General features: G+C 38.6%; 1 protein-coding gene across 11 annotated transcripts in view; it reads left to right on the top strand.

Annotated features, from left to right (window-relative positions):
- Window positions 1–16021: 16021 nt before the first annotated feature.
- Window positions 16022–26700, top strand: part of VRK2 (VRK serine/threonine kinase 2) — a 94964-nt gene continuing 84285 nt past the window's right edge. For 4 of the 11 annotated variants that reach the window (XM_070512069.1, XM_070512074.1, XM_070512065.1 and 1 more), the window contains exons 1-2: window positions 16022–16397; window positions 18148–18288. In XM_070512069.1, coding sequence (XP_070368170.1) covers window positions 18153–18288 — 136 coding nt within the window. In that variant the 5' untranslated portion in view covers window positions 16022–16397; window positions 18148–18152. The remainder of the gene's footprint in view (window positions 16398–18147; window positions 18289–26700) is intronic. The other 7 variants (XM_070512066.1, XM_070512072.1, XM_070512071.1 and 4 more) reach the window with 5 other exon arrangements.

Raw genomic sequence — 26700 nt, 5'->3', positions numbered from 1 at the left:
AGGAAGAAAATCACCAGTCAATTTTTTAAGTTAAAATATTTGCTATATTTCAACCATTTCTAAGTTAAATGTCTTTTATCTACCTTGATGTTCATTGCTCAGGGCTAGTCTGCAAATTCTGCTCAGCATAAGTCATGGTTTATCTTATTGCCTAACTTAGATGTGATGGGTAGCCAAGAATTGTGGCATGAACTTTTTTTTCAGGGACAGAATGAATCCTCTAGCTGGATTAAAGATGCCCTTCTATTTTGGAATGCTTTATTGTGGTATTTTTCAAGGTTGGTTTGGTTTACCAGAGAAAGGGTGCCAGTGGGGTGGCTTTTATAGAAAAGGTAAGCTTTTGCCAGAGACACTCAAAAATCTTTTACCAGACCTTTGCAGATCTCTGGCTCCTGTATTAGCCTTTCCAAGTAGTGCTTCCTTTACCTAACTTTGCTCACATATTCCCGGTCCCTTTTCATCTAATTTATAAGGTGTACAAAGCATTCATCAGTTTGTAATGGTCCCTGTGATTTCAGTATAGATGACTACTCCTCATGCATTAAATAGTGTTCTATAAAACTATGTATAAATGAAATAAAATGTGACTCTACTGGGGGATTTTAATACTTCTACTATTACAAGTCTTCCCTCTTTCAAGGCACTCTGTCTCATTTCTTCCATTACGTCATGGAGATGTGCAAAGTGAAAATTGCCTAGCACATTTTTCCTTCTGAGAGAATAATGGAAAATTTTTGAATTGCTGAGATTATTGGAATGTCTATTACCTAAAAGCTAGTGTTGACAGTGAGACCAATGATGTGTGTGTGAGAGAAACAGAGAGAGAAAGGGAGACAGGGGGATAGTTTAGTATCTAATTTACGTAATTAATTTCTATAACATGAAATCATCCTATATATTTAGCTAAGGAAAGTTAATATGACTCATCTAAAGACTACAGATCCACAATACTCTTCCTATGAATATGAAACCATGAATAATAGGCAAGTTCCCAAATAATTTGGAGTTCATGGATGAAGCTTGTCAGTATTGGCATATGCAGAATTTTAGAAGAGTGAGTACTGTTCTGCTTTAGTTTTAGAATATATAACTTTAATGGAATAGAAGACCATTTCATACTTTTGCTTAGGCTGGTGGCAAAAGGGAAATCTTTCTTTGTTGACTGCTGAAGCAATAGCAATCTACAAATTTTAGTGGGTTCGAGCTAACCTGTAGCTATATAGTTTTAAATTTTTATGTAAATGAAGTAATAATAAGTTAAATAATTGTACCATTTTGTGCAAATTAAGGGTGCCCTTCCCTCTTTAACCTTTTCCCTTCTGAATTGTCTAGCACCTCCATCCCATCATATTCCAAACCTAAAGTCACCAATCCAGGATGACCAGTGACTGAGCAGAATGACAAAAACCTAACTGAAGGCCATTGAGAATCCAGGGTATGATATAAAGACAAAATGCCTCTCCAACCACCCCATGAAGATAGATAAAATCCCTCGAGTATTCAAACTACATCTGGGAAAAGGCACTAGGAATGAGTAGTGGTGAGAAGACTTCTATAGAGTGAGGGCAACAACTCTGATTGATAGTATAACCTCTAAAATGATGCATTATAAATCCAAAGGAGTCTTTTAAACAACTGGAGACTGGGTTTCCCCTACTTAACAACTTATGATTTTGTTTGGGTCACACATTAGTGGTAGTGATGACTGGAGGTAGTGGAAAGAGTTGGAAAGGGGTTGGTGGGTTTGTTAGCCATCTGTGAAAATGAGGACTGCAGAGTTAAAGAAAACAATCAGAGAGTTAGTCCACTATACAAATAACAATTACTTTTTTGCACATCTGAGTCAATGTATATAAATATTGACTCCAGTACAGATAGAAATATCGACAGAACTTTCTTACAAGTGTTTCAGACTAGAAAAATAATACTGGCTCCATCTATAAGATTTATAGGAGTGTAAATATCCAACATGGGAGAGTGACCAAGGAGCAAATAATAGGAATGGTTACATTAATATAGAAGGGGAAAAGTCTGTCCTCTGAACAGAAATTTGCTTGTATTTCCATGAATATAGTCAATATTTTAAAAGAGAAATCTTAAGAAGAAGAATTTGGTGTGGCTAAATGACATAGTTTTAGTAAAAAGTGACCAACACTACAGTATTCGTCTATCTGGTGGAGGAGGGAAATACCAAGGCTGGGGCTTTCAAATGAAGAACTGCCTAGTAAGGAAGACAGTAACTATCTGTTCTTAAATAGAGCTCAAACAATCCCATAATCTAGGTCTTAAATCTAGATGGAAAATGTCTGAATACTGCACCTGGACTCACCAGCTATTTTTAGCATTCAGAGCAGGAGAAATTGTTTTTATCTTGAGACTTCTATTGATCCTGATTTCGCTCTCTGTACTCCAAGAGCTCCCAGAAAGAGGTGACACTTAGGAACGACAAGAAGTAGCATCATTTCCTGGTCTGGTCCGTAGTTCCTATTTAGTATAACTCTACATCAAGGGTTAGGCATATAAAGAAGGAAGCAGTTTCTTCCAAAGAGTAATCCAATAGAATAGTTTCTGGGTTCTTGAAACTCTTGACAGTTACATTAAAACACTTAGCAATTCGATCTTTCTCTTGAAAAATACCCGTAGACCTCCTGGAAGATGGGAGATCTAATTGCAGTTTAGTCATCCAATAATTCCAAAAAAGCCAGCTGAGAAGTCTATTCAATAAATTCCTTTAAAAGCCCAAAGAGCTCTATGGAAACTGATTAGCTATTTTCTATTTCTATTACACACCAAGTAGAGGGAAAAAAAATAAAAGGCAAACCTCCAGGCATGAAATGATCAACATAATTTCCCTCTCCAATATTCTTCCACCTTCAATATCTTTTACCTATCTGGCCCACTTTGCCATTCTTCTCTGCCTTAGACCAGTTTCCTTACAGGCACCATTGGACTTAAACTGTCAGAAGTCTCTGATTTTCCTAATGTTGATGGGGCCATTTTGTTTTGCATCAATTCAAGTACAAATGAAGTTTGACTTTTACAAAAGGAACTTTTACGAACATTTAAAGAGAAAGTTAAATGATTTTATACTGATCAAATGCAGATTTCACCGAAAGCTAGTAGTATGGCTGGCATAGCTCATAAGATCTTGTCCTATTATCTTTTCTTAGTCATAATCTTTTCTCATGACCAGATGAAATTACTCAGATTGCTATGCTAAGGCAGACATAGGTTGTGTCCCCTGTCACGTTGACGTTCTTAGGAGTTTTTGATTTTGTATTAGAATGGCCACCTTGGTTCTGGGGTCTGCTGAGCTCCTGGTCTACAGTTATTTTGACTGTTGACTGTTATCTTTTATAGTCATCTGACTTTTCCTTGAGCACCTGGATGAAGAAGGCACATTCCTATTGGGCCCCTAACAATGCTTCCTGAGGTTCTGAAAGAAACATCCCATACAGCATTTATCATTGTTGTTTGCTCTTTTGAATATTATTTGAGTTGTAGAGCCACTGGTGTTCCATATTTTCCTGGATTCTGAATTTGTCTTATCCAGTCTCCTAGAAGACTCTTCAAAGGCCAGTCATCAAGATCATTTCTACCAGTAACACTTTACTTCTCACCTAAGTTAACAATCCACTTTAGTCTCAGAGTCAGTTTTTAATAAGTGGCCTCAGGCATGATGCCTGTTTTTGTTTTTGTTTTGTTTTCCTGCAATGGTTAAAAGTCCCCTTCTTATTATAAAGCTATTGCTGCATTTTAGGTTGTCTGAGGGCTTCTTTAACTATTATCAGCCTGATATCGATATCAAGGTTTTGCTCGTTGACTATGCATACAGATCTTACTGCTTACTTCCTTAGGTCTAATAACCTTAAATTAATTACCATCTCACGATCTTGCCATACTCCCAAGTTTTGGCATGGACAAGAAAAAATAAAAGATTTTGTTTGGTCAGATTATACTTGAAATGCCTATTAAGATCCCTGTAGAAGTATCAAGTAGGAAAGTAAATGTATATGCTTGAAAGTCACTGAATTGGTGAAAACTTGCAGGGCAGATTGTACTTTTCAAAGATGGCAGCAACAATCTCTCCTATCCCACATGCTCTTCTCTATTGTGATCTTGACAGTACCCATGAAGAGGTGGATCTATGTCTCTGCTTCTTAAATATTGGCGGGCTTCTGGCTTGCTTGTAATCAGTAGCGTGGGGTGAAAGTGATGCTCATGACTTTTGAGTCTGGGTGAGAAGAAGCAATGCAATTCTGTCTGTTCCTTGGATCACTCATGCTTAAAGCCCTGAGCCACCATGTAAGAAGTCCTAGTACCCTGAGGCTGACATACTGTGAGGAATCCACCACATAGTCATCGGTCTTGGTCTTCTAGTCCAAACATGTGAGTGACCAAACCTGCAAATGATTTTAGCCCTCAGGCTGTGAGTCACCCCTAGCCTGCAAATCATCTCAGCAGGGGTAAGCCATCCTCTCTGTTTCCTTTCCAAGCTCCTGATGCACAGAATATATGAGCAGAACATAGCTGTTGTTTTATGCCACTAAGTTTGGAGTCTTTGTCACTTCAAACGGTAAGTGAAACAACTAGGGATGTAAATTTTGGAGTTCACAACACCTACATTGCATTTAAAGCCTTGGGACTAGAAGGAATAAAAAATGGTCAGTGTCTGCTCTCTGAGTAGAGACTGAGAAGAGACAGATTAAGCAAAGTGGATTTAGAAGGAATAGCTAGTGGCCTAGAAGAACCACCAGGAGAGTGGGGTGTTGTGGAAGTCCAAGGAAGAGAACTGAGCTTGGTAGTAAGGCATTGTTTGGTGATGAGACCAAGAGTAAGTTTCCAATTTCTTCTCTTCCCTCAGAGTGATTGACCTCAGTGAGTGACTTCAGTAGGAGTTAAGAAAAATCATTGAAGTGGAAAGGCCAAATAAAAAAATTTTAAATACATTTTGAAATGATATTAAAAATGATTATTTAGATTTCAGATCATTAATGCTTACCACCAGTATCTTCCAGCTGTAATTTCCATAATTCATGTGCAACCCAAAGAATAGCCTAGTGCTTCCCAGGCCTTTAAGATCTAGGTAAAATGAATTCCAGACCTTTCCTAAAATTTCTGTGCATTTTCAGGGGCTTTTGTTCACATGGCTACCTCTGGACTGCCACTTCTTCATGTGCCATCTCTGATTTGAGTCACATCTCCTCAGATGTGAAACGTGGACTCTTCAATTTACACACTTACTCATACAAACTGAAATGAATGGAAGGAAGGTAGAAGAGGAGCTGAAATCATAGCAATCCAAACAACTTTGAGTGAAACAGTAAACATTATCATTCTTTAATATTTCTTTGTCTATCCTACAACCAATGTCTCCACAGTGATTTCTTACACCATCCAACATCCAGCTTTATATCATCTCTCTGGTTGGTCTCTCTTTCACTTTTTGTTTTGCTTCCTTCTCTCTTACTCTTGGAAAACTCTAGGAACTCCACATTTTTTCTCAGTTCTACAGAGCAATTTTCCCTTCGAAGTGTCCAGCAAATGACTCTCTTCCATAGGAGGGAGTGGTTATAAACAGATAGAAAAGAAACTGCTCTTACTTTTAACTCATTTTTAATGTTGTTTTTTTTCCCCTCAGGTTTTTAGTTACTTTACTCAGGGAGGTTTCTTGGTATATGTTCTAACTTTTACACATTTGAAAATATCTCTATTTTTGCTGTCATGCATAAGGATAAGTTGATTGTGTTTAGCATTCTTAAGTCACAGTCATTTTATTTACAACTCTGTGGTTGACACTCCTTTCTTTCTTTTATTTAGTGTCATAGAGAAGAATCTTTGAGGCCCATCTCATTTTGTAGGTAAGTAGATTTTTGCTCTGATATTTTATAGATGCTTTCCCTTATCTTTGAAGTTTATTATCTATCCTTTCTTTTGAATTTTAAAAGAATTTTATGTTTTATTCTACATATTCTACAGTTTTGCTTTTTCAGATGTGACAAATTAGGTTACTTTCATCCTTGGTTTATAATTTAGAATTATGTTATTTATCTGGGTTTTTTTGGTCCATGGGAATTTTTTTCTAGCATGCTTTGTGGAAGTCAGAATAATGACGCCTCCAAAGACACCATGTTCTAATCCCTGGAATGAAGAAAGGTACTTTGTAGGTGTGATTATGTTAAGGATCTTGAGATGGGAAGATCATCCTGGTTTATCTGGATGAACTCAATGTAATCATGAGGGTCTTTGTAAGAGGCATAAAGAGGGTCAGAGTCAGAGAGAAATACTGGAAGATACTACACTGCTGGCCTTGAAGTTGGAGCATGGGGCCACCAGGCAAGGAATGCGAGCAGCCTATAGAAGCTAGAAAAGTCAGGGAAATGGATTGTCCTCTACAGCCTCTAGAAGGAACACAACCCTACTGACATCTTGACATTAGGATTTCTAGCCTCCAGCCTTGTAGGAAAATAAATTTGTATTGTTTAAGTCATAACTTTTGGTAATTTATTAAACAGCAATAGGAAATTAATACATACTATCTTTAGTTTCATAGGTAAAAATGTTTTAAATTTTATTGTACATATGAATCAAAAATTTTGAGAATAGTTTTCTGTTTATTGTAGTAATTTTATTTTAAGAGAAGATAGTTTTGGTTTTTCAAAGAAGGAATGTAGTCTAAATTATAGGACTTATCCTTAAGTTGGTATTTTTTCTCAGTTTGGTCATCCACAGAAGGCTATCTATGCTTTCCTAGTCTTGTTTTATGGCCAAGTAGAAAAGGATACAGTTTCTGTTAATCTTATATGATTCCCTACTAGTATCTCCCCTCATTAGATCAAGCGATAAATGGAAAAAGTTATGATATAATAGTGTATCTTTGATGTCTTACCAAATATCATGGTTTCTGGAATAACTCTTTCCTCTATGATAGAAATAAAGTAACTAAAGCTCCCACCCAATGCGAGTGCAGATAGTGTGGTTGTTTGCTAAATAATTTCTGAGGATTCCAGGTAAGTGCTTACAAATTTTAATAACCACTCTTGCCATTTCTCACTATGAATCATTTAGAGAATGATTAGTGGCTAGGGTAACCTTAAAACGTAGATAGTATCATGTTATTCCCTTTTTTAAATTCTTCAGCATCTCCTTGTTTCACTTAGGAAGAAGAAGAAAATCTTTAAACTCACAAACTTTGACATTATTTGTCCTCTGCCTGCCTCTCCAGGATCATCTGCTGTGATCATCTCTCACTCTTGTCCTTTTGCGGCCTTAAACACACCAAGTTCCTTCCTACCTCAGGACTTTGCATATGTCCTTTTCTCCATGCAGTGTTCTTCCTTCCCCTTGTCTGCCTCCCAACAACTCTTCACCCTTCAGGTCTCATTTTAAGTGTCATTCCCTCAGTGGTTTCCCATGACCTTGCCCGCCATTTGAAATTAACTCCTCTTGTCACAACTTCTAATACAATCCTATACATTTTCTCAAGATTATTTAATGCCTGTCTTCTCCAAAAGGCTATAAGTTTTAAGAAGGCAAAGAATATGTCTTTTGTCACAGTCTATCTCTAGAGCCAAGCTCAAGTAATATTTGAGTAAGTGAATGAATCTGAATTGCTGTTTTTGGCTTCTCCATAGTGATTTCTGGCCGTTTCATTTCACCCTCTGTTTTATTCCATTAATTTGTCTTAGCCTCAGAGTATGAATACCGCTTCGCATCTTTGCTTTTCATTCCCTAAGTCAGTGCTAAAGGAAGGCTCACATCAGGTTGCAGGTTTTTTTAAATTTCATTTGTTCATTCAAAATATTTGCTGAGCAACTATACACAGCTATACACTAGGCACTATTCTAAATGTTTAGTGGTTCTCTCTTGGTATGCGGAGAAAACTGCAAGGTTGCCAGCTCATTGCTGCAACAGGCCTTGCAATGCCAATGATATGGTCCAAATCTTTTGGTCCACATAGGTGAGGTGGTACTTCTGATGATGCAGTGTGCCTGCATTTCACCTTTGACTCTAATACTTCCAAATTTCAGAGGGCAGTGGCATTAATTGGTCAGTGTTTTCTCTACTGTATTAGGGGTACATTTCTCTTTGAAAAGAGGATGTTTGACATTGGTGCTCCATGGCTTCCTTCAGTTCAGTTCTATCTGTATTACTTTGAACAGAAATGTCATTATCTTGTCCAGAAGTTTCCAATGATTGTTTCACCAAACTATGGTCTCCTTACTCTCTATCTTGTCTGTTATCTGTTTATCAGTTTATTTTGTCGTGGATAGCCCATTCCGGGAAATTATTATGTATATTAAAAACTTGAGTATCCATATAGCCTGAAATATCCTGTAATAGATTGTCCAGATAGCTGCAGAGGAAGATTTCATGACTCTGGTAACATTTGCATTTCATAGTTGATTGAGTACCCTTGTGAAATGAACAAGCACTGCCATGAATATTTCACACTGTTGATTCACTCCAATATCTTGGCGTTTGAGTGTTCATCACCCCTATCAAATCAACTCAGCATTACTAACTTCACTTCTAGGCAATAGGATTTTTGTGGCCTCCTCCATAACTAGGAAGAAGAGAGAAAGCTCCACAGGGTATGAAAGAGTGCCAGAATTCCTCCATTTTATAAGAGAATTCAAGTGTCATCAGGTGAAACCCAACTACGTATGTGTGAAAATATAAAACACTAAGGTGTGGATAATATTCAGATATAAAATGAGATTACTGGGTAAAACACTATGCTCAAAATGGAGTTCTTTTGAACTGTATCATTGGGGAATAATCCTGGAAGGAAGAACTTCCCACACTAGTTATTGCTGTTATCCATTAGAATGACTTGATAAGAGTGGCTTATAAATATCCTTTTAAGTCCTCTTATATGCCTGGGACAGTAAATAAAGCATAATCTTTGCAGAGCTGAGACTAACACAATATATCATCAATTGTATTCAATTGCTTCCTGAAGTAGTCCCATTAAATGATTTTTTTCTTACCTAATATAGTTTGTAAACAGAAAGTAGAATATAAGCAATGTTATATTTCATTTCCCACCGAGAAAAGAGAGTATATTTGATATAATATTATTTTGGATCCTCCATATTGAAGAAAAAGAATATATACCCTTTTAAACTCTAAATTACATTCTACTGGGTACGTAATTATGTTTAATTAGAACTTTAGAACTTTTTTAAAAACAAATGTGATTAGGTGGTGGGTATATCATTAATTTCATTTTATAGAGATAACATGCATGGATTTTTCTTTGTCATAGTAAGTAAAACATTTCAAAGAGCTAAAATAAAATATTAATCCACAGCCATCTTTCCTAATCCACATCCTGGGATAACTCAAAGTAATCAGTATCAGGCTGGTATCTATCTCCCACATTCTTTTCTATGCTCATACGGGTAAAATTAATATCAACATATATATATATATATATATATATAGGAAGAATATGTGAAAATATCCAAGACAATATCAAAAATGAACTATTATAAAATTATGGGAATCAAAATAGTGCGGTATTGGCTGAGGAATAGACCTTTCAGATGTACACCACTCTATAATCTGTGTGGCTATCACACATGGGCTTGAGTGTTAGCCTCCTGCTCAAGTTTCTAATGATCCTCCATTGTCTATAGTAGTGCTGTCCAATAGAACTTTCCATGAGGATGGAAATACTATAACTTTTCTGTCCAATAGAGTAGCCACTAGCTATACGTAGCTATTGGGCACTTGAAAAACGGCTCATGAAAGTGAGGTACTGAATTTTAATTATGCTTAATTTCAAGTAATTGAAATGCAAATGGTCACAAGTGGTTTGTGGCTACTGTTCTGGACAGCACAGCTCTGGATTTCAAGTCCAAATTCCTTATCAAGCGTTTAAAATCCCTCATAATTTTGTCTCAGAGCTCAGGCTTACAGGGCCTAAGAATAAAAACTGAAAGAGAGTGGTGCTGCAAACATGTGAAAGGAAAGCCTAAAAGCAATACTTACATGACACATAGGAAAACTGCTCTTACTGCTCCTTTGACTACATCATCAACTCTATTCTTACTGAAAGCACAGCTTCTGCTTAAAAATTACTTCAGCCGGTTTCCCTTCCTTCTTTTCCAGCTTATGTTTGTGATTATTGCAGACATGTTACTTAAACAGAAAGAGGATGTCAAGTGTGAAGACAGTCTTATGATTAACTTTTTATGATGCTCGTATTAGGGGAATGGACAGGGTAGGACTAACACCACTTTTCGCTAGCTAATAGGTTTTACCACATTCAATTGTTTGAGAGATAATTTGATACACATTTACTTCCAATTGTTTGGCAGCAGGGGTCTACTAATTAATATCTCTGGAAAAGATTTTATGGAGCCTGTTGACAGATGACATTCAATTTTTTTTTGTATCCTTGTCTTTCATTTATAAGGACAATCACGAATTAGGTCTTTGGGACAAATCAGTTCATACTTTGTAATGGTCTTATATGTAAAGAATGCAAAGGACACAGATCTTTGGTTTGATTGTATATCTGATACGTTTGAGATTCCATTTATCTCAATACTATTATTTTCAAAATTTCTATATCAGCAATTGCTTAGCTCTCCAGGGATTGTGTGTTTATGAGGGCAAAAGGCCTCCTGATTTTTATAAAACAAAAACTAGCTCTCCTTTGGCAGGCAAAACATTTCCAGTGAAGTGATCTCCTTTTCTCACATTAAATAACAAAGATTGGATTTTTCTAAATGTTTTGTCTATGCAACATCTTTAACACTTTGATTTGAAATGATCTTGGCCTTGTAAAGTATGCTCACTAAACGGTTAAGTTTTTATTTTTTGTTTGAACCAGTGTAAGCATTTTTCAGCACCTGGTCCTTTGAAAAGCAGAATCCACGCCATACCTACAAGTTGGCACACAGCCAAGAAAGTCCTTTTGTGTGCGAGTGCTTGTGGTGAATCATTCATAGTCTGTAAGATCTATCAAAATAGCGTTGTTTGAAAACCTTGTTTTCCCTATTTTTTTCTCTTCTGATGACTCATACTTCAGTGCTTTCATGTCTAGATTCTCTTTTCTTTCTTGTTCCTCATCATGTTCATTCAGAAGATGTTCTTTAACTAGTTCCAAAATTTATATTTCTATATTCTGTCAGTTTTCATCTTGAAACATACACACAGCAATATGCTCTGAATCATAAAATTCCACATTAAATCCCCACACTTAAAAAACGTTCACATATTCTCAATACAGGTTTACCTGCTCTTCTGATCCCATTTTTTTGGTACAAATTTATTAATATTTTAAGTTCACTGGCGCTTGAACTTCATCTGTTAGGGAGATTTTGGCTGCAAGAAACATAGAAAATAATGCTAAGTGGCTTAAATGATAGGGACACTTAACAGCCCATGGAAGAATATGAAAAGTATGGCGGCTTCAGGGTTAGTTGAATGAATATACAATAATGGTCTCAAGGACTCCGGTTCTTCCCATCTTTCTCTTCAGCCATTCTTTTCTTTTAAGTCAGTTCTATTGAGGAAAAATTTACATGTAATGAAATTCATACATTTTAAGTGTACGATTAAATGAGGTTTGACAAATGTATAATCATGTCATCACTACCACAATCAAGAAATTAAACATTTCCATCATTCCAAAAAGTTCCCTTTAGCCCCTTTGCAGTGAATCCCATCCCCCTAAACTTGTCCCTGGCAATTTCAATGGGATTATATAGTACGGACTTTTTTGTCTTCTTTCTGTCATATAGCATCATGCTTTTGAGATCCATCCAGGATCCACATACTTACCAAAACTTGGTATCCTAACAGTGCTTTTTGAAGTGCAAAAGCTTTTAATTTTGAGGAAGTTAATCTATCAATTTCTTCTTTTAGGTTTTCAGCTTTTTTCCCCCCAATTTTTAATTTTTTTTATTGAGGTAACGTTGGTTTACAACATTACATAAATTTCAGGTGTACATCATTATATTTCAACGTCTGTATAAACTACATCTTGTTCACCATCAAAAGCCTAGTTGCCATTTGTCACTGTACACATGTGCCCCTTTACCCCTTTTGCCCTCCCCTCTTTCCCTCTGGTAAACACCATCAACTTTTTTTGTACATTCAAATTACACAAAATCAAAGATTACAAAGATTTACCAAATCCAAGATCATAAAGACTTTCTCCTAGGTTTTCTCTCAAAAGTTTTATGGTTTTAGCTCTCGTATTTAGATTTAGGTCTATGATCAATTTCACAATAATTTTTATGTAAGGTATGAGTTAAAGGTTGAGGTTCTTTTTTTTCTTTCTATGTATATATGGATATCTAAGTGTTTTAGCCTCATTTGTTGAATGTTCTGCCATTTCTGGTATATTAGATTTGTACTGTATTCTACCCTCATGGTCACAAGATGACTGCAGAAATTCTAGGCATGACATCCAGAATGACATCCAGAAGAGACCATCTTTTATAGAAGTGTCCAGGAAGCTTTTCTTCACCTATTATTACCCACACTCCATACATTCTTACTGTCTAACCAATCACTGGAAAGCGGAATGAGGCCACCATGATTCATTTATTCATTTAACAAGAAAATAGTGTGTTTTCTATATGCATTCTAAGGGCTGGGAAAATAGCAATGACTAAAACAGTAAAAATGCTGCCTGCTTTCATGGAGCAATTTACTGAGGAAGACTATTTATCTATTTTCAGAGTAAATAAGTAACCTGTATAATATGTTGTTGTACAGTAGTAAGTGGTAGGAGGAAAAAAGGCTACGAAGTATTGTGGGTAGGTTGAAATTTTATATAGGAAAGCCCTCACGGAACTGACTTTTGAATAAAGACTTGAAGAAAGTGATAGAGTAGACCACACAGATACCAGATTGAAGAGTAGTCTAGGCTGAAAAAAAAGTGCAAAGGTCCTGAGAACAGCAAGGAGGCCACAATGGTTGGAGAGAGTAATAGCAAATGGGGGAGGGACAGAACATGTAAATCATTGTAGGTCAGTCATTCTCAACCAGCGGCAATTTTGACAAAATTTGCTAATGTCTGGGGACATTTTTGGTTATCATAACATTGTATTCTACAATGCACAGAAGAGGCCATCTCTTGACTCTCCTCCCCCTCTCAACAAGAAATTATCTGGCTCAAATATCAATAGTGACAAGGTTGAAAAACACTGCTTTAGGTCATACTAGGTGATGAGGATTATTTTGGGCTGGTTACTTTTAAAAACTGCAGACAGGAGGGAAACTATGAAAAGTAGAATTTGCTTGCCCTTTGTTAAGAAACATTTACATTTGTAAAGGAAATCTCCATCTGTGAGGGTCTTTCCCTCTCTGCACCAGGAAGAAGGGGGGATGACCTTATCTCTAGAAACTCTTAATGGGGAAGACAAGGACTTAAGTCTGCATAATAATCTTACTCTTGTTTACTGTACTTGTCTGGTAACCTCATGTAACTGACTCCCCACCACCACCAACATCCTCCTTTGTCTTTAGCTGAAGATGATATTTAAGGTGGTGGCTTTGATGAGCATCAAGGGAGAGAAGCCCAAGGTGCCCTGCCCTACATACTGATCTATATCATCCTTCAGGAAGTATAGGACATCCTGACTTAATCCAATCTGATTCTTATCTAAAGTTATAGGACCACCCAATAACCAGACCCCACCTGCACTGATACCATTTTAACTATTTTTTTCATGATCTTTCCTTTGTCTTGTAAAGAGAGAACTCACATACCTATGCCTTAAATTTAGCCCTACCTTCAACCCATGTTTGCAGCTCTTTACTGCCCATGGGTCCTGTCCCCATGCCTGCAGCTCTTTACTGCCCATGGGTTTTGTCCCCATGCTATTCCATACTATTTTCTAAATAAAGGAGCACTACTGCCAGACCTTGAGAGTCCAAGAAATCTTCCTTTCTACTCCTTGACTCACCGAGCCCAAATCACTAGGGACTGGCTTATACTGAATGAATTAGAATAACACCAAAGTGTTTTGAGCAGAGAAACGATTTAATTTAAGCTTTTAAAAAGATCATGTGGCTGTTGTGAATAGACTGACGAGGCAGAAGCATAGAAAGTAGAATAGCGTTTAGAACGGTACTACAATTTCCCGGAAAGACATGAGAGTTTGGACCATGATAGCAGCATGGGTGGTGAGAAGTGATGAGATCTGGATCTATTCTGAAGGTTGAGCTAACACAATTTACTAACTGCCATAGACTGAATGTCTGTATCCCCATAAAAATCTAAACCCTAATGTGATGGTATTTGGAGGTGGGGCCTGACAAATAAAAATGGCAAGCAATAGGATATGGGAGAATATGAGGAAGCCATTTTGTGTAAACCTAATTCGGCCTGACCCTGTCATTCCAAAAGGGCCTGACCACGGTCATTGAGCACGCATTGTATATCTGCTTTAGATATTCCCTATGGCAAGAACAAAGGCCCTTGAGATAAAGGTGCAACTTCCCTCCCCCTCCCAAAGTTGGCATTCCCTTAAGCATTAAGCATCTTTCCTTAGGCTAGGAACTAATTGCTCGCTCACCTGTGACCACCCAGCTCGAGACAATAGACTTGCCTCCTGCTACACCTGCCAAGATAGCAGACCCACTACCTGCTGTGTCCATCAAGTGCTATGCTGATAGGGCAATCTTGTGAGTATTGTGGGACTGACATTTCAATCATATGTGAAACGACCTGTTTAGGGGTATATAACCACTTTGTATACCTCACTTCTTCAGTGCCCTTTCTTCCTTTGGGAAGAAAGGCCCCGGGCCATGGTCCTCAGATTTCAGCTCAGAATAAACTCTCCCAAATTTTCATTTATAGATTGGTTATGGATTATTTTCGTTGACAGGCCTTTGGGAGGTTATTAGGTAGTGAACTTCCCAGCCTTCACCAGTGTGAGAAATAAATTTCTGTTGCTTACAAGTCACCATCTGTGGTATTCTGTTATAGCAGTCCAAATGGACTGAGGCACTAACATACTGGATATAGAGGTGTGAAAGAGAGGAGCCATGTATGGGCCCTCAAGAGTAATCTGTTGTGGCTGGAGCTGCATCTTCCTAAACAAAGTAACCTGGGAAAGTGGCTAAAAACCTGAACAAATCTGGAACGGGAGAAAGAATGACTATATCGATGTTAGGATAGGCAACCAACAGCATCTGTGACATATTTATCTTACGAAAATAAGAATGGACATTGTTGGATGAGTGATTAAAGGGCACAATTTTCCACATAAAGACTGTTAAATTACTTTAAAAATGCTTTTATATCCACAACCCTGTGTTTTAAGAAATATCTTCTCCTGCTGTCTTTTATTTGGTGACAGCTTGAATGATATAAGAAGTCCTAAAGTCTTATTCTACCAAAGTCTTTAAAGGACTTTGATTTTCCTTTCAGTATTTGCATCCCAAGCAATTACTGATTTCCTACATAGGACGCTGATATATTGTTTAATAATTGCTTTCTGAACATTTTTTTTGTCTACCCTAAAATATAATTTCACTATGAGTCCTTATTATCTGTTAGAAAACTACTAAATATACTTGTCAATTGTCATAATAATCTCATGACTCATAACCAGATAAAGATTCTTTCCTTGACCGAACTCTACTCAGGCTCCCCCGAGTGCTCTTACCACGGGCCTTGATGTTTGGCCTTCCAGTGTCCTCTCTACCGTGTCAAAGTGAGCAATCAGCCTTCGGGAGCGCTGGCTACTGAGGTCCTGGGACAGGGAGCTGAAACCGCTCAGACAGGAGTGCACGCCGTGGGTGTTTCCCACAGCCCGGCTGCCGGCTCATCCTCCAGGCGGGCGGCCACGAGCGTGCGGCAAAGACGCGGCTCCCTCTCCGAGTCAGACCGCCGCTCGCTCTTCGCCTGGCGCCTCGCGAGCGCCGAGAGGCCGCCGGGAGGACAGCGCCGGCCGCGGCCCGGCCTAGGCTCCGCAGGCCCCCGGGCCAGCGTCTCCGCCCCGAGCGAGGCGAGCCCCGCCGCGGGGAAGCGAGTGTGGCCCCTCGGAGGGCCGGCTCGAGCGCAGGGCCCGCCTCCCCGAGGGGTGGAGGCCCCGGCCCCGCCCGGCCCGGCCCCCGAGGCCCGCGGGAGGCGTCGCACGCGGCCTGGCGGCGGGGCCCCGAGCGCGCGCTCAGTTTTCTCTCGCCGCCGGAGCCCGGGGTGGGGCAGGCCGGGCATCTCCGCGCCCGCTCTCTGCCGGCCCGGCTGGGAGGAGCTGCCGTCGGAGGGAGCCGCCGGGCCTCCGGGCCGCATCGCAGTCTTCGGCCCCCGCGGGGTCCCTCTGCCGCGGTTGGTTCCTTCCTCCTTCCCAGCTCGGAGCGGGAGCCCGGCGTCCGCGCCTCGCGTGGGCCCGAGCGCGGGTCGGAGGAGGTCGGCGGGCACGGTGGGGTTTCCCTGCTCGCCTGCCGGGCCCGGGAGGGCGTGGGCCGGGAAGTTAGGCTGCAGGCGCCCGCGGGCTTCGCGGTGGTTCGGGCCGGGGCTGGCCGGGGGCCCGGGGCCGCCGACGGGGCCAGGCCGGGTGGTGGGCGGCGCTGACCCCCCGCCTCCGCCCTCAGGGCCGGTCGCCGCGGCTGGCAGGCCCCAAGCCCGGTCCTGGCTGGTGTTCGGCCTCTGGGTACCGGATTGACCGGGAAACTCGTGTGAGCGCGTTTCATCCTAGCGCGGGCAGGGACCCAGAAGCAGGAGGGACCCCGTGGAGGGGACTGGCCTAGAGAGGAGGCTGCCGCTGCCCTCTGGGAGAGTGACCTGGGCATCGGCGCCCAAGATGTGCATTTTATAGTCAGAGCCACCTGCCCGGTCCAAGTTCTGATGCCACGGACTTGCCCCCAAACCGTGCTTATCCTCTTTATACTTATTTAGAATTTACGCTCTGCTGAAAAGTTGTTCTTCGAAGGCTTTAGGTTTTAAATCAGCCAATACGTATTGGACACGAGCATACAGGAAGTACTAGTCAAGGGGAACCCCCGCAAAAACCTTTCCTACATTAGGCGTGGTTCACCGTCTAAAACCCGGCTTCCCTTGTGCTGTGCTAGGAGAAGGACCGGCGAATATTGTTAAGAGTTTTGCTGTGTTCCTTTGCTTTACCTCGGGCGTTGCTGCTAAGGAAAAGATAGCAGGGCATTGGATTCAAGGAAATGAAGGAGGGAAAACCTATCAAAAGGAGCAGAAACTTTCTCATTCGGAAGATGGGGAGATTATACAACGAAAACTTGACCTTGACTTTCATTTCAAAAGCACTCGCCAGTTTTTAAAAATTCTTTGAAATAAGAGGATTGCAGTTACCTTCACATTTAAATTAGTTTCAAGCATATATACTGATGATTTTTTTTCCCGTTAAGAAGTTTTCTCTTCTAGTTCAAAATCTCTCATTGTGAGATTCACTAACCTGTGTGCAATTGTAATTAATTGATTAAAGTTGTATGGCAATACTATGGAGTCTATGCACTTGTTGGCAGTACCCCCTTGATCTCTAAGGAAAGGCAACTTTCACTTTGCTGAGGCTGGGGAAGGCAGAGGGTACGGAGAAACAGCAAGAAGCTGAGAGAGTAATGTGCCAGCCCTGAAACTGCCCCGTGCCGTAGTGCTCTGCTAACTTACATGTCGGTGAAAATCCAGGGCCCATTTAGCAAATGTCTACTGAGTAACTACTGTGTGTCGGTTGCTGTGCTCCGTGATGATATACGTTGCCATCGTCCATGTTTTCCCAGTCCAAAGCTGTATTCTTTCCTAGTGCCTGGAGACCCCATCTTTGGCACTTAGCATTCTCAATGAAAGGAGTGTTTGCATGTGTATGACCTTCATTTTCTGTCATTGGAAATTGTTAACTCATTTCTTAAGGTTTATTCTGCACTGTTAATAGGTATTAGAGACCCCCTAAATGAATTTTGGAAATGTTGAGTTAAGTGAAGTTGAACAGGTTGGTTGGTTTGTTTTCAGTATCGGTACCTCTTAGATTTCGATATTGTAGTGTCTGTGAATCTTGAATTTGAATATAGTGAGGGCTTTCCCAAACCCAGCTCACTTCCAAGTCCTAATTTCTAAGAACCTGGGAAAGTGCCCCATAGAAATTTATTTTAACTGGAGTTTTTTTAATTTTTATTTTTAATCACTTATCTCACCCCTTCTGCCAACAGAAGTGATGGCACCGAGAAGAAATGAGAAATACAAACTTCCTGTTCCCCTTCCAGAAGGCCAGATCCTGGGTGATACAGAAGGACAGCAGTGGGTGCTGGGCAAAATGATTGGCTCCGGAGGATTTGGATTGATCTATTTGGGTAAAGTATAACTCTAAATTGCCAAATATTCTTAGATATGTACCTGGGATTACTTAATAATATTTTGAAAATTGAAACTTTGAAATAGAATTCATAAATATACTTTATTAAGTAAGATAAAGTCAGTTAATGTTTAATAGAGTGTCTAGGTTCAAGATGTGATTGACCCCACTCCTTGTCGTCCATGTTTTTCTGAATGACTCTTAGAAGTCTTTTCAGAGCATAATTACACAGTCTGCCAGACAAAATGTTAACGTTCTTTTTTGAGAGTGTGTTTTCCTGGAAATGTTGCTTTTCACAGCTCAGAAACTACGACTGTATAAATACAAACACTTTGTGTTTGTGAATTTTAATCATTAATATTTAAATAATACAAAGTTCTGGTCATTTCTTAACTGGGCTTCACTAGAGATTTGAACCTTGATACCTCCAGGCGTCTGTTGCGTGGAGTGCGTTAACTTCTCCCCTGTGCATTTAGCGTGGTACTAGTTATGAGTCCTCCTTGGGATAACTGAGAAAATAGACACTCAAAATGATTTTCTGTGTTCTTTAGTACAGATAAGGAACATTGGTTGAGTATATTTTTACACTACATTTAAAAGTTTAAAAATTGTCCTGAATTTGAAAGGATCATTCAGGGCTACCTTAAATCTATAATGGAATGATCAGGGGATATCCTTTACAAGGCTATATTTAATGAATAAAACAAGATAAATATTAGTGATTAAAAAAAGATTCCCCTCAAGGATAAATTCTCCTAAATGTATTCACTCATTACATCGTTTCTGTAGGAATTTAAGAAGTTGGTAAAGACCTCCTTTGGAAGAATCTTGGGTTCCTCATTAAACATTTCAAACTGTAGGGGAGGAAAGACTTTCCCTCTACCCTCCTAGGTTCGATAGCAGGGTCTATGAAATAAACTGACAAGAGGCAGATTAACAGGAGGAAAGGTATACAAATTTATTAATTTTTAATGTTACATGCATGGGGATATCACAGGAAAAAAAATGTGAATACCGCATAAAGCGGTGAGATTTGAGAGCTTGTATACCATGTTAATAGGGGAAGGGGAGAGGGTATGTAGACCACTTCAGGGAAAGTAAATGATTTTTAGGAAAGATGAATGGGTCCTTAGAAGAATAGATGGAAGATATGCTAGTTTGTGACAAAGTGTCTGTGGGAGTGGTGTCAACTCCTAATCTCTTCTTCTGTGATAAAAGTCAGTCTTTCCTGGTTGATGAAACTCCCCTGGCCAGGATTTATAACAGTTGAGGTGTTTTTGGAGGATCTGTCTTTAGGCAAGTAAGGGGAGTTCAGAGAAAGCCTCTTCTTGTGTTTGCTGTTTTTCAAGTGCCTTCAGCTCAAAATAATCCTTATGCCAAAGAGGCATATTTTAGAGTGGCATATTCTGCCACCCTTCATGAGCGAGTTTCATGGATCATGAAGGATAAAACTCCTCTTCTGATAAAATTAAGATTGTAGTTTTGAACAAATTAATGAAATTCAGTCAGTAAGTAACTGCTTATTAATCACCTCAGTGTGTAGTGGGAAAGATAAGACCAACACAAAAAAATTGTATGGGCTAAATAAAGGACAGTTTCCCCATTTAAAGGGTTTGAACTTGCTTGAAAAATGCTGTGATTATAAATACTAGATTGAGTGACAGAGACAGCACTGTTCAATAGAAATGTAATAGAAGTCACATGTATAATTTAAAATTTTCTAGGAGCCACATTAAAAAAAAGTAAAAAGAAACAGGTGAAATTTATTTCAATAATTTATATTATTTAATCCAACATATCTGAAATATTTTCATTCCAATGTGTTATCAATATAAAAAAAAGTTTTACTTTTTTAGTTAAAGTTTTCAAAATCCGGGGTATATCTAGTCACATTTCAAGGGCTCGGTAGCTCTGTGTAGCTAGTGGCTACCATATTGGATGGTACGGATAAAGACCACAAGAATACTTGGATTCCATTGAGTAGAATTCCTATAGAATAAGTGTTGGTTGAGACTGAATTAGTGAATTCTCTTTTATAGCAAAGAGCTTCGATCTCTAGTATACTGTCTTGACTCAAGGTCAGAGATAGAGAGTTGAATAAGTTATATCTGAGCTATAGCCTTGGATCCTACAGCTTATCAGTTATACCCTTAATTTTCTAATGTTTGAATTATTTGAGTAATTTCAAAGAAGTAGAGTAAAGCATTGATTGTAATAATCTTATTCCTTTCTCTTTTTTAAAAATGTAAATATTGTATATGTGTTAATATGTATTTAAATTTAAGTGCATGTTTAAAATTAAATATATGTCTATACACGTATACATATATGCACATATATGTATACACTTGTTCACTACTTGTATGGTTCCTGTTGTGAAAAAGGAATTTAGTTGCTGGGGCATGTGATTTATTTGTCCCTATTCAATTACAGAAAAACCTTTGCTTCTTTCAGTCTAAGTATGTGTCACACTTTTTTTTTTTTTTTACATATTTTTGCTCATTACCAAAGTAGCATTTGTGTTATACCAATTTTTAAGGTTCTATGTGTCATGCAGTCCTCTCTAGTATCTGAATTTTAGAACCTGGATCCTGACAATATTAGCAAGTGAACAGCATTGGGGAAAGACTTTACGGAAGTGTTTAGCTATTTTGACGAAAAGCTTCCATACTTCAGAATGTATAATATAGCTATGTGTTCCAAATATTGTCATTGTTTGTGAAAAGTGGCATTTATGAATCATAGAATCAGCTCTTTAGTGAGATGCCATCAGCAATAACTTTATTAAACTTAGTTTTTACTGATTAATTTCAAAGCTATCTAAGTAAATTCATATGAAATTATGTCAAGTTTTTGCATTTTACAATGGTTCTTGTCACTTTCTGTGTATAAATGAAGAAGCAGGTAAATTCAAGTTTTCCGTAATACCTTTGTGTCCAGCTACATTCTTTTCAGATATTATTTTTCCAGAAACACTGTTTCAGCAGACACTTCATCAGCATTTGTTGCCTAAGGCTGAGAAGAAACTAGCCGCTCTGTCTAACTCATTGTGCATGTACAACTGTCCTCTAGCTTTGAGATCAATAGCCAAGGCCTTTCAGTAATCAGCACCTTACAGTAGAGGGGAAGGGGCAGAGAAGTTTAGTATTTACTTTTGACTTGGAGAAATAATGTGCCTGTAGCATTCATAGAAGCAGTGATAAGAGGGAAAAGAAAAGTCTGAATATAAGAACAAAGTCAAGGTTCTTTCTTTGTATATGAAAAGGGGGAGAAAACGAAGAAAGGAAACTGGTTTAGGGGATGGGAAAAACTGCTGTCATTTTAGTATCAAATAAGTGAAAAAGTTTCTAAAACTCCAGGGAAGAAGAGAGAACTGAGAGTTTGAATTCCTCTTTAATGCTAGTTATAACGTAGAACCAGCAAACTAAGGGAGAATCGCATAAATAAGAGCTTGAGTTTTGGTGTTAGGCAAATCTGGGTTGAATTCTGACCTGAATAAGCCTCTTACAAACTGAGTGACTTTTACCTAGTCACGAGTTTTTGTTTCTATTCTGTATAATGGGGATAATAATAATTGTGAGGATTAAATGAGATAATGTTTTTAAATAATTTGGAACTTGGTAAGCACTTAAATGTAATTTATTCATTTATTTAGAACTTCCTACCCTCAATGATAGTTGAACTCTGAGTTCAGTGTCTGGTACCACAGGCGATTAGGATGGTGACAAAGATGTCTGTTGGAGGGATTTTCCATTTATCCTGCCATGGATTGTGATAGATTTAGTTACTCATGTGGTAAAACTAAGAACATAGAGAATGTCATTGGAAGACTATGACATTTTAACTGCTGACCTATATCTATTTTTCCCCCTAAAATTTACAGTAATAGCCATGATGACATAATCAAAAGTTCCAATTTAAGCTGTATCTTATTTGTTTCATACATGAAAGATACTGGGCTTCAGAAATTAGTCAAAATTCAGAAAACCAGAATTATAGGGAATGAACTCCAGCCAAATTCCTTTGAAGTCTTATTATATGAATAAAAATAGAATGATTTATCTGTGGAAATTTTAGTTTTTTGAAGTTGGGCATAGTGATGACCATTTAGCATCTCTGGAATATCAAGCACAGAATAGATGTTCAATAGTTACTAGCCTGAGAGATTGAGACTGAGGTTGGGATACTTAACCCACACAAGCCAGTGTGCTTTGTTCTCATTCATAATTATAGATGTCACCCTTAATTCCAGCCTGTAATCTTACAGGTATACCCTTAGTCACAAGAAAAGCTGAGACAAGTTAACTCTCATGATGTCATCTAAAAGAATTTATGTATGCTTTATTGACAGTAAGTCAATAGCATTATCTTTTATAAAGAATAATACATTATTATAACTCAAATTAACTATGGTGAAGCCTTAAGATAGAATCAGTTATTCATAGATAAATGTTTAGCCTTCATCCAAGTGACTGTCGTGCATTTTTTGAGTCATGCTCTCAGATTAGCTCAATTTTGCTTTTTGGAAACAGAAGAAATCTTTTTGGTAGGGGGAAGAGGGTAGGATGACTAAAACTTTTAGATGTTATCAAAGTTTATCTCACTTTTTTTATTGATGAGGAAGCAGACTTCTATTTATGAAGAAATAGAAAAGATTATTATGCGTGTGTGGTTTTTACTTATTTTATTTTTTGTCAGCTGTAATGGATTGATTTCTACGGTATGCAAAATAATGTTCAGAAGAGCCCAATGATAATGCAGTCAACAAAGTGGAGTTCTTGGAACACATATTGCTTCATCATACATTGCTGTATTAAATGTTATTTTGCCACTGTTTTATAGTGAAAGCTTTGAGATAAGCAGTCTTATTTGACATGAAGCAACGTTATGGTGCCACCACAATTGTTACTAGGAAATTTTACAAATGATACTATGAGGTGAAAAGAAGAAGGAAATAAATATGAAAATAAGGATAACATACACTAGAAACTATAGTATATATGATAAATTAGTTCCCAGATGAAGGTGTAGGTAGATAATAGGTATTATAAACTCAAAGGAGGAAGGGATCACTAAGGATTTGGGGAATTTAATGCACTTGTCAGACCTATTGGCAAGAGATAAAAGACCCTAGAAGATGTATTTTAATTTAGTATGTGCTGTCCATAGGCTATTCATTTTGAGTTTTTAAGGACAGAGCAGTGTTCATTTACCTATCAGTTAAGAAATATAAGTATTTACAAAAGTTTGTGTAACAAGGGAGAGTTCTGTTAAGGTTTAGCCTTTTCTTGTCTTTTTCATGTTTTTAAATGTTCAGTCTTTTTTTTTTTTGGTGTGGCAGATTGGCCACCAAGCTAACATCTGTTGCCAATCTTCCTCTTTTTGCATGAAGAAGTTTGTACCAGAGCTAACATCTGTGCCAATCTTCCTCCACTATATATGTGGGACGCCACCACAGTGTGTCTTGATGAGCAATATGTAGGTCCACACTTGAGATCCCAACCTGTGACCCCCAGCCTGCTGAAGTGGAACACACAAACTTAACCACTATGTCACTGGGCCAGCCCCTCAATCATCTTTTTAACATATTTTATATTATGGTTCTTTATTTTCAACATTTTTACCATCAGACTCTTTTGCTTTAAGGAAGATTTACAAACTGCTCTGTTTTTCAGCGCGTTTATATATTATGTCTCTTCCGCTGCACCTGTTAGTAACTTGTAACTGTTTACAGTGGTCAAGGTTTTTTGAATTTGAAACCTATTGCTATAGGGAAATTTCTTCTTCATGCAATGAGCTCACCTCTATTGCCACACAATAAAAGGATTCTCAGCTTTTGAGAGCTTCTGACTTCCTTATGAAATATGGATAGACTTTTGCTTCTGAAGTGTTTTAGGTTTTTTTCTTTAGGTAAGGAAGAAGGGGAATAAATAGTAGGAGATATCGTCCTTCTTTTAAGACACAGGAATATCTATGTTTATAAAATAAACGTGAGGAAAATTAAGAAACTTTAAAACTCTAAATGAGGGAATTCACTAAAAATTATCTATTTGGATGATGAAAATTTGTCCACCACCCACATTTAACAATGATGCAGAAGTGTTTATGGATTTTAAACTGCTTAGGTACATGGTTTTGTAATTACTGCTTCTTCAGAATGTTTGTTATAACTCAGTGTTCTATGTGAAAGAGTATTTTAGGAGAAAAGACAGAAAACTCAGCAATTATTTCAAGACAATTGTTGAAGATTTCCATTGTTTCTTGTTAAAAGGATGGCCTTCAGTTAGTCAGGTAGTCTTGTCTGATCTTTAACATCTCCAATCAAGTAATACTTGAGGAAAAAGATTTTGTAGAAAGGCATCCATGGAAGGCCAGAAACATCTACAGATGCAATGTGATCCCAAGCAATGAAGCATGTGGCCCTTCATTGGCATTATATGATAACAGGAGGATCTTCTGGCAGAAGAGCTGACTTTTGCTGCGTTCTGCATGCTGCCCCTCCAAACCCATCTTTGATTGGCACCTATGCCCTATTGAAACTGGCATCACACCTTCTGAATGGGCACAGTGCCAGGCTAGCAGATGGGTATGGGCAAAAGCATGCCAGAAACCCAGTATGTGCATCAAGTTTAAGTATCAGGGGCCCAAACTCCCATCCAGGGATATAAAAACTGCAGTCTGTTGAGAGCTTTTTGTGCTTAAGGTTAAAGGACATGCCATTTCTACTCCAGCTTAGAGGTTGATTAATTTTGAAAGTCAAACAGGAGCTCCCGTGGCTGTGTCAGGCAAAATTCTATCTTTGGTGAATGAGAATTACTACTTCATGTGGGGAAGAGAAAGTATTGTAATGAAGTTTCCAATGAGAGTTACTCTCCGGCAAGTACCTCCAGCACTTAAGCAGCATGCATTCAGTGGAGATGAATATTTCTATTCTCCAGCAGAGCCAGGTGCAATCAAAGCCAGATCTTCAACCTGCTGCAGTAAAGAACCCTAAATTTAGAAAGGGCAGGCAAAGTTTGGAAGAACTCCTTGGTGGCAGCTCTCACCACGAGCTGATGAGGCTTCACAAAAGTGTATAAAGGAGGTGAAGGAGAAACTCCAAATAAAAAACCTTCAGAATACTTCAGCCTGAAATGGAAAGATCTCTAACAAACCAAAGGAAAAAGTTGAGTCCTTTCTCCTCAATGCAGAAATTCTTCTAAATTTTATATCAATAAAAACTTAGTTTACCAAAATGTTAGAACCAACTTAAGGCATAAGTAACAAAGCTTCCTATTCTAACATTTATTTCATTGCATGTCTGTCATGTATATAAACTTCACTTCTTGAATAATGGATTTTGCATAAAATTGAGTTCTAAATATCATATTCCTTATGATCGTCTCACACCAACTACAGAACTGGGCAAAAAAAAAAAAAAAGAGGGCATCATTCCTTGTGATCACTTTAACTGTATCCCCTAAATGCTCTTAAATTTACAGGAATGCCTATAAGACCAGCTGTGGCCAAGAGAAGCTTTTCCTAATCGCCTTATAGCCATTGCTTTTTCTTTTCCACTGTGTAAACTTTATCTATGGAACAGATTCCATGAGACCGTTGTGAATACTTCAACGTATTCAAAACATATAACTGCCACAAATTAAACTACTAAAACTAAAGCTGGTGCATTGTAACTGCCAAGTAAAACTGGCACGTCCCTCTGTCAGACTGCGGGAGAGTATGCCATACAGTCCTCGGAAAACACAATTCATCCAGAAGCACTCTTGTCACTTGCTCTGATATTAAACCAGAGAAAGTGACATTAATTAAAGAAGTGACATGAGCCAACAAAGGCAATGAAATTCTAAGCTTTGGCTCATGTGCAGACCTTAATCCAACTTGTTCTGCTTAGGTCTTGTGGCCATTTCTGAAGAGTAGTGTGGCTACTTCCCCTGTCCCCCAATCCTCCCATTCTGAAACATCATTTTCAGGCAACAATTTCATATCCAGGATTGGGCTAGCCAATTGGTACACTGGTAGTCATTGCAAGGTTTCCCAAAATAGTAGTGTGATGGCATGTGATGCCTTTACTGCTCTTGGTAACTGCATGAGATGAACAACAACTAGAGGCAGAGGAGAGTTGGTCTAACAAAAAGGCAAGCAACAGCCAAACTGAGCAGAGTACCTAGATTTGGGAGGCTGGGAGCTGGGGGAGTCTGTTGCTAGGATCGGTTATGAAAACAAATGGTGGCTGCTAGGCCTTATGAAAATTCTAACATGCTAAAGAGGCAAGCAGGGGAGTCTCCACAACTTTTCTCTGTCTCCCTTTGTTTCCAGTGTGCTCTCTCACAGTGCTCATCTCGTTACTTCATATGATTACTATTTGTATACTGTCTTATTCACCCCCTCAACACTAGATTATATATAAACT

This window comes from Equus asinus, chromosome 6 (genome assembly GCF_041296235.1).
Source record: "Equus asinus isolate D_3611 breed Donkey chromosome 6, EquAss-T2T_v2, whole genome shotgun sequence".
In the NCBI taxonomy this organism is placed as follows: Eukaryota; Metazoa; Chordata; class Mammalia; order Perissodactyla; family Equidae; genus Equus; species Equus asinus.
The sequence above is the reverse complement of the archived record's forward strand: the minus strand, read 5'-3'. Positions and strand labels throughout refer to the sequence as shown.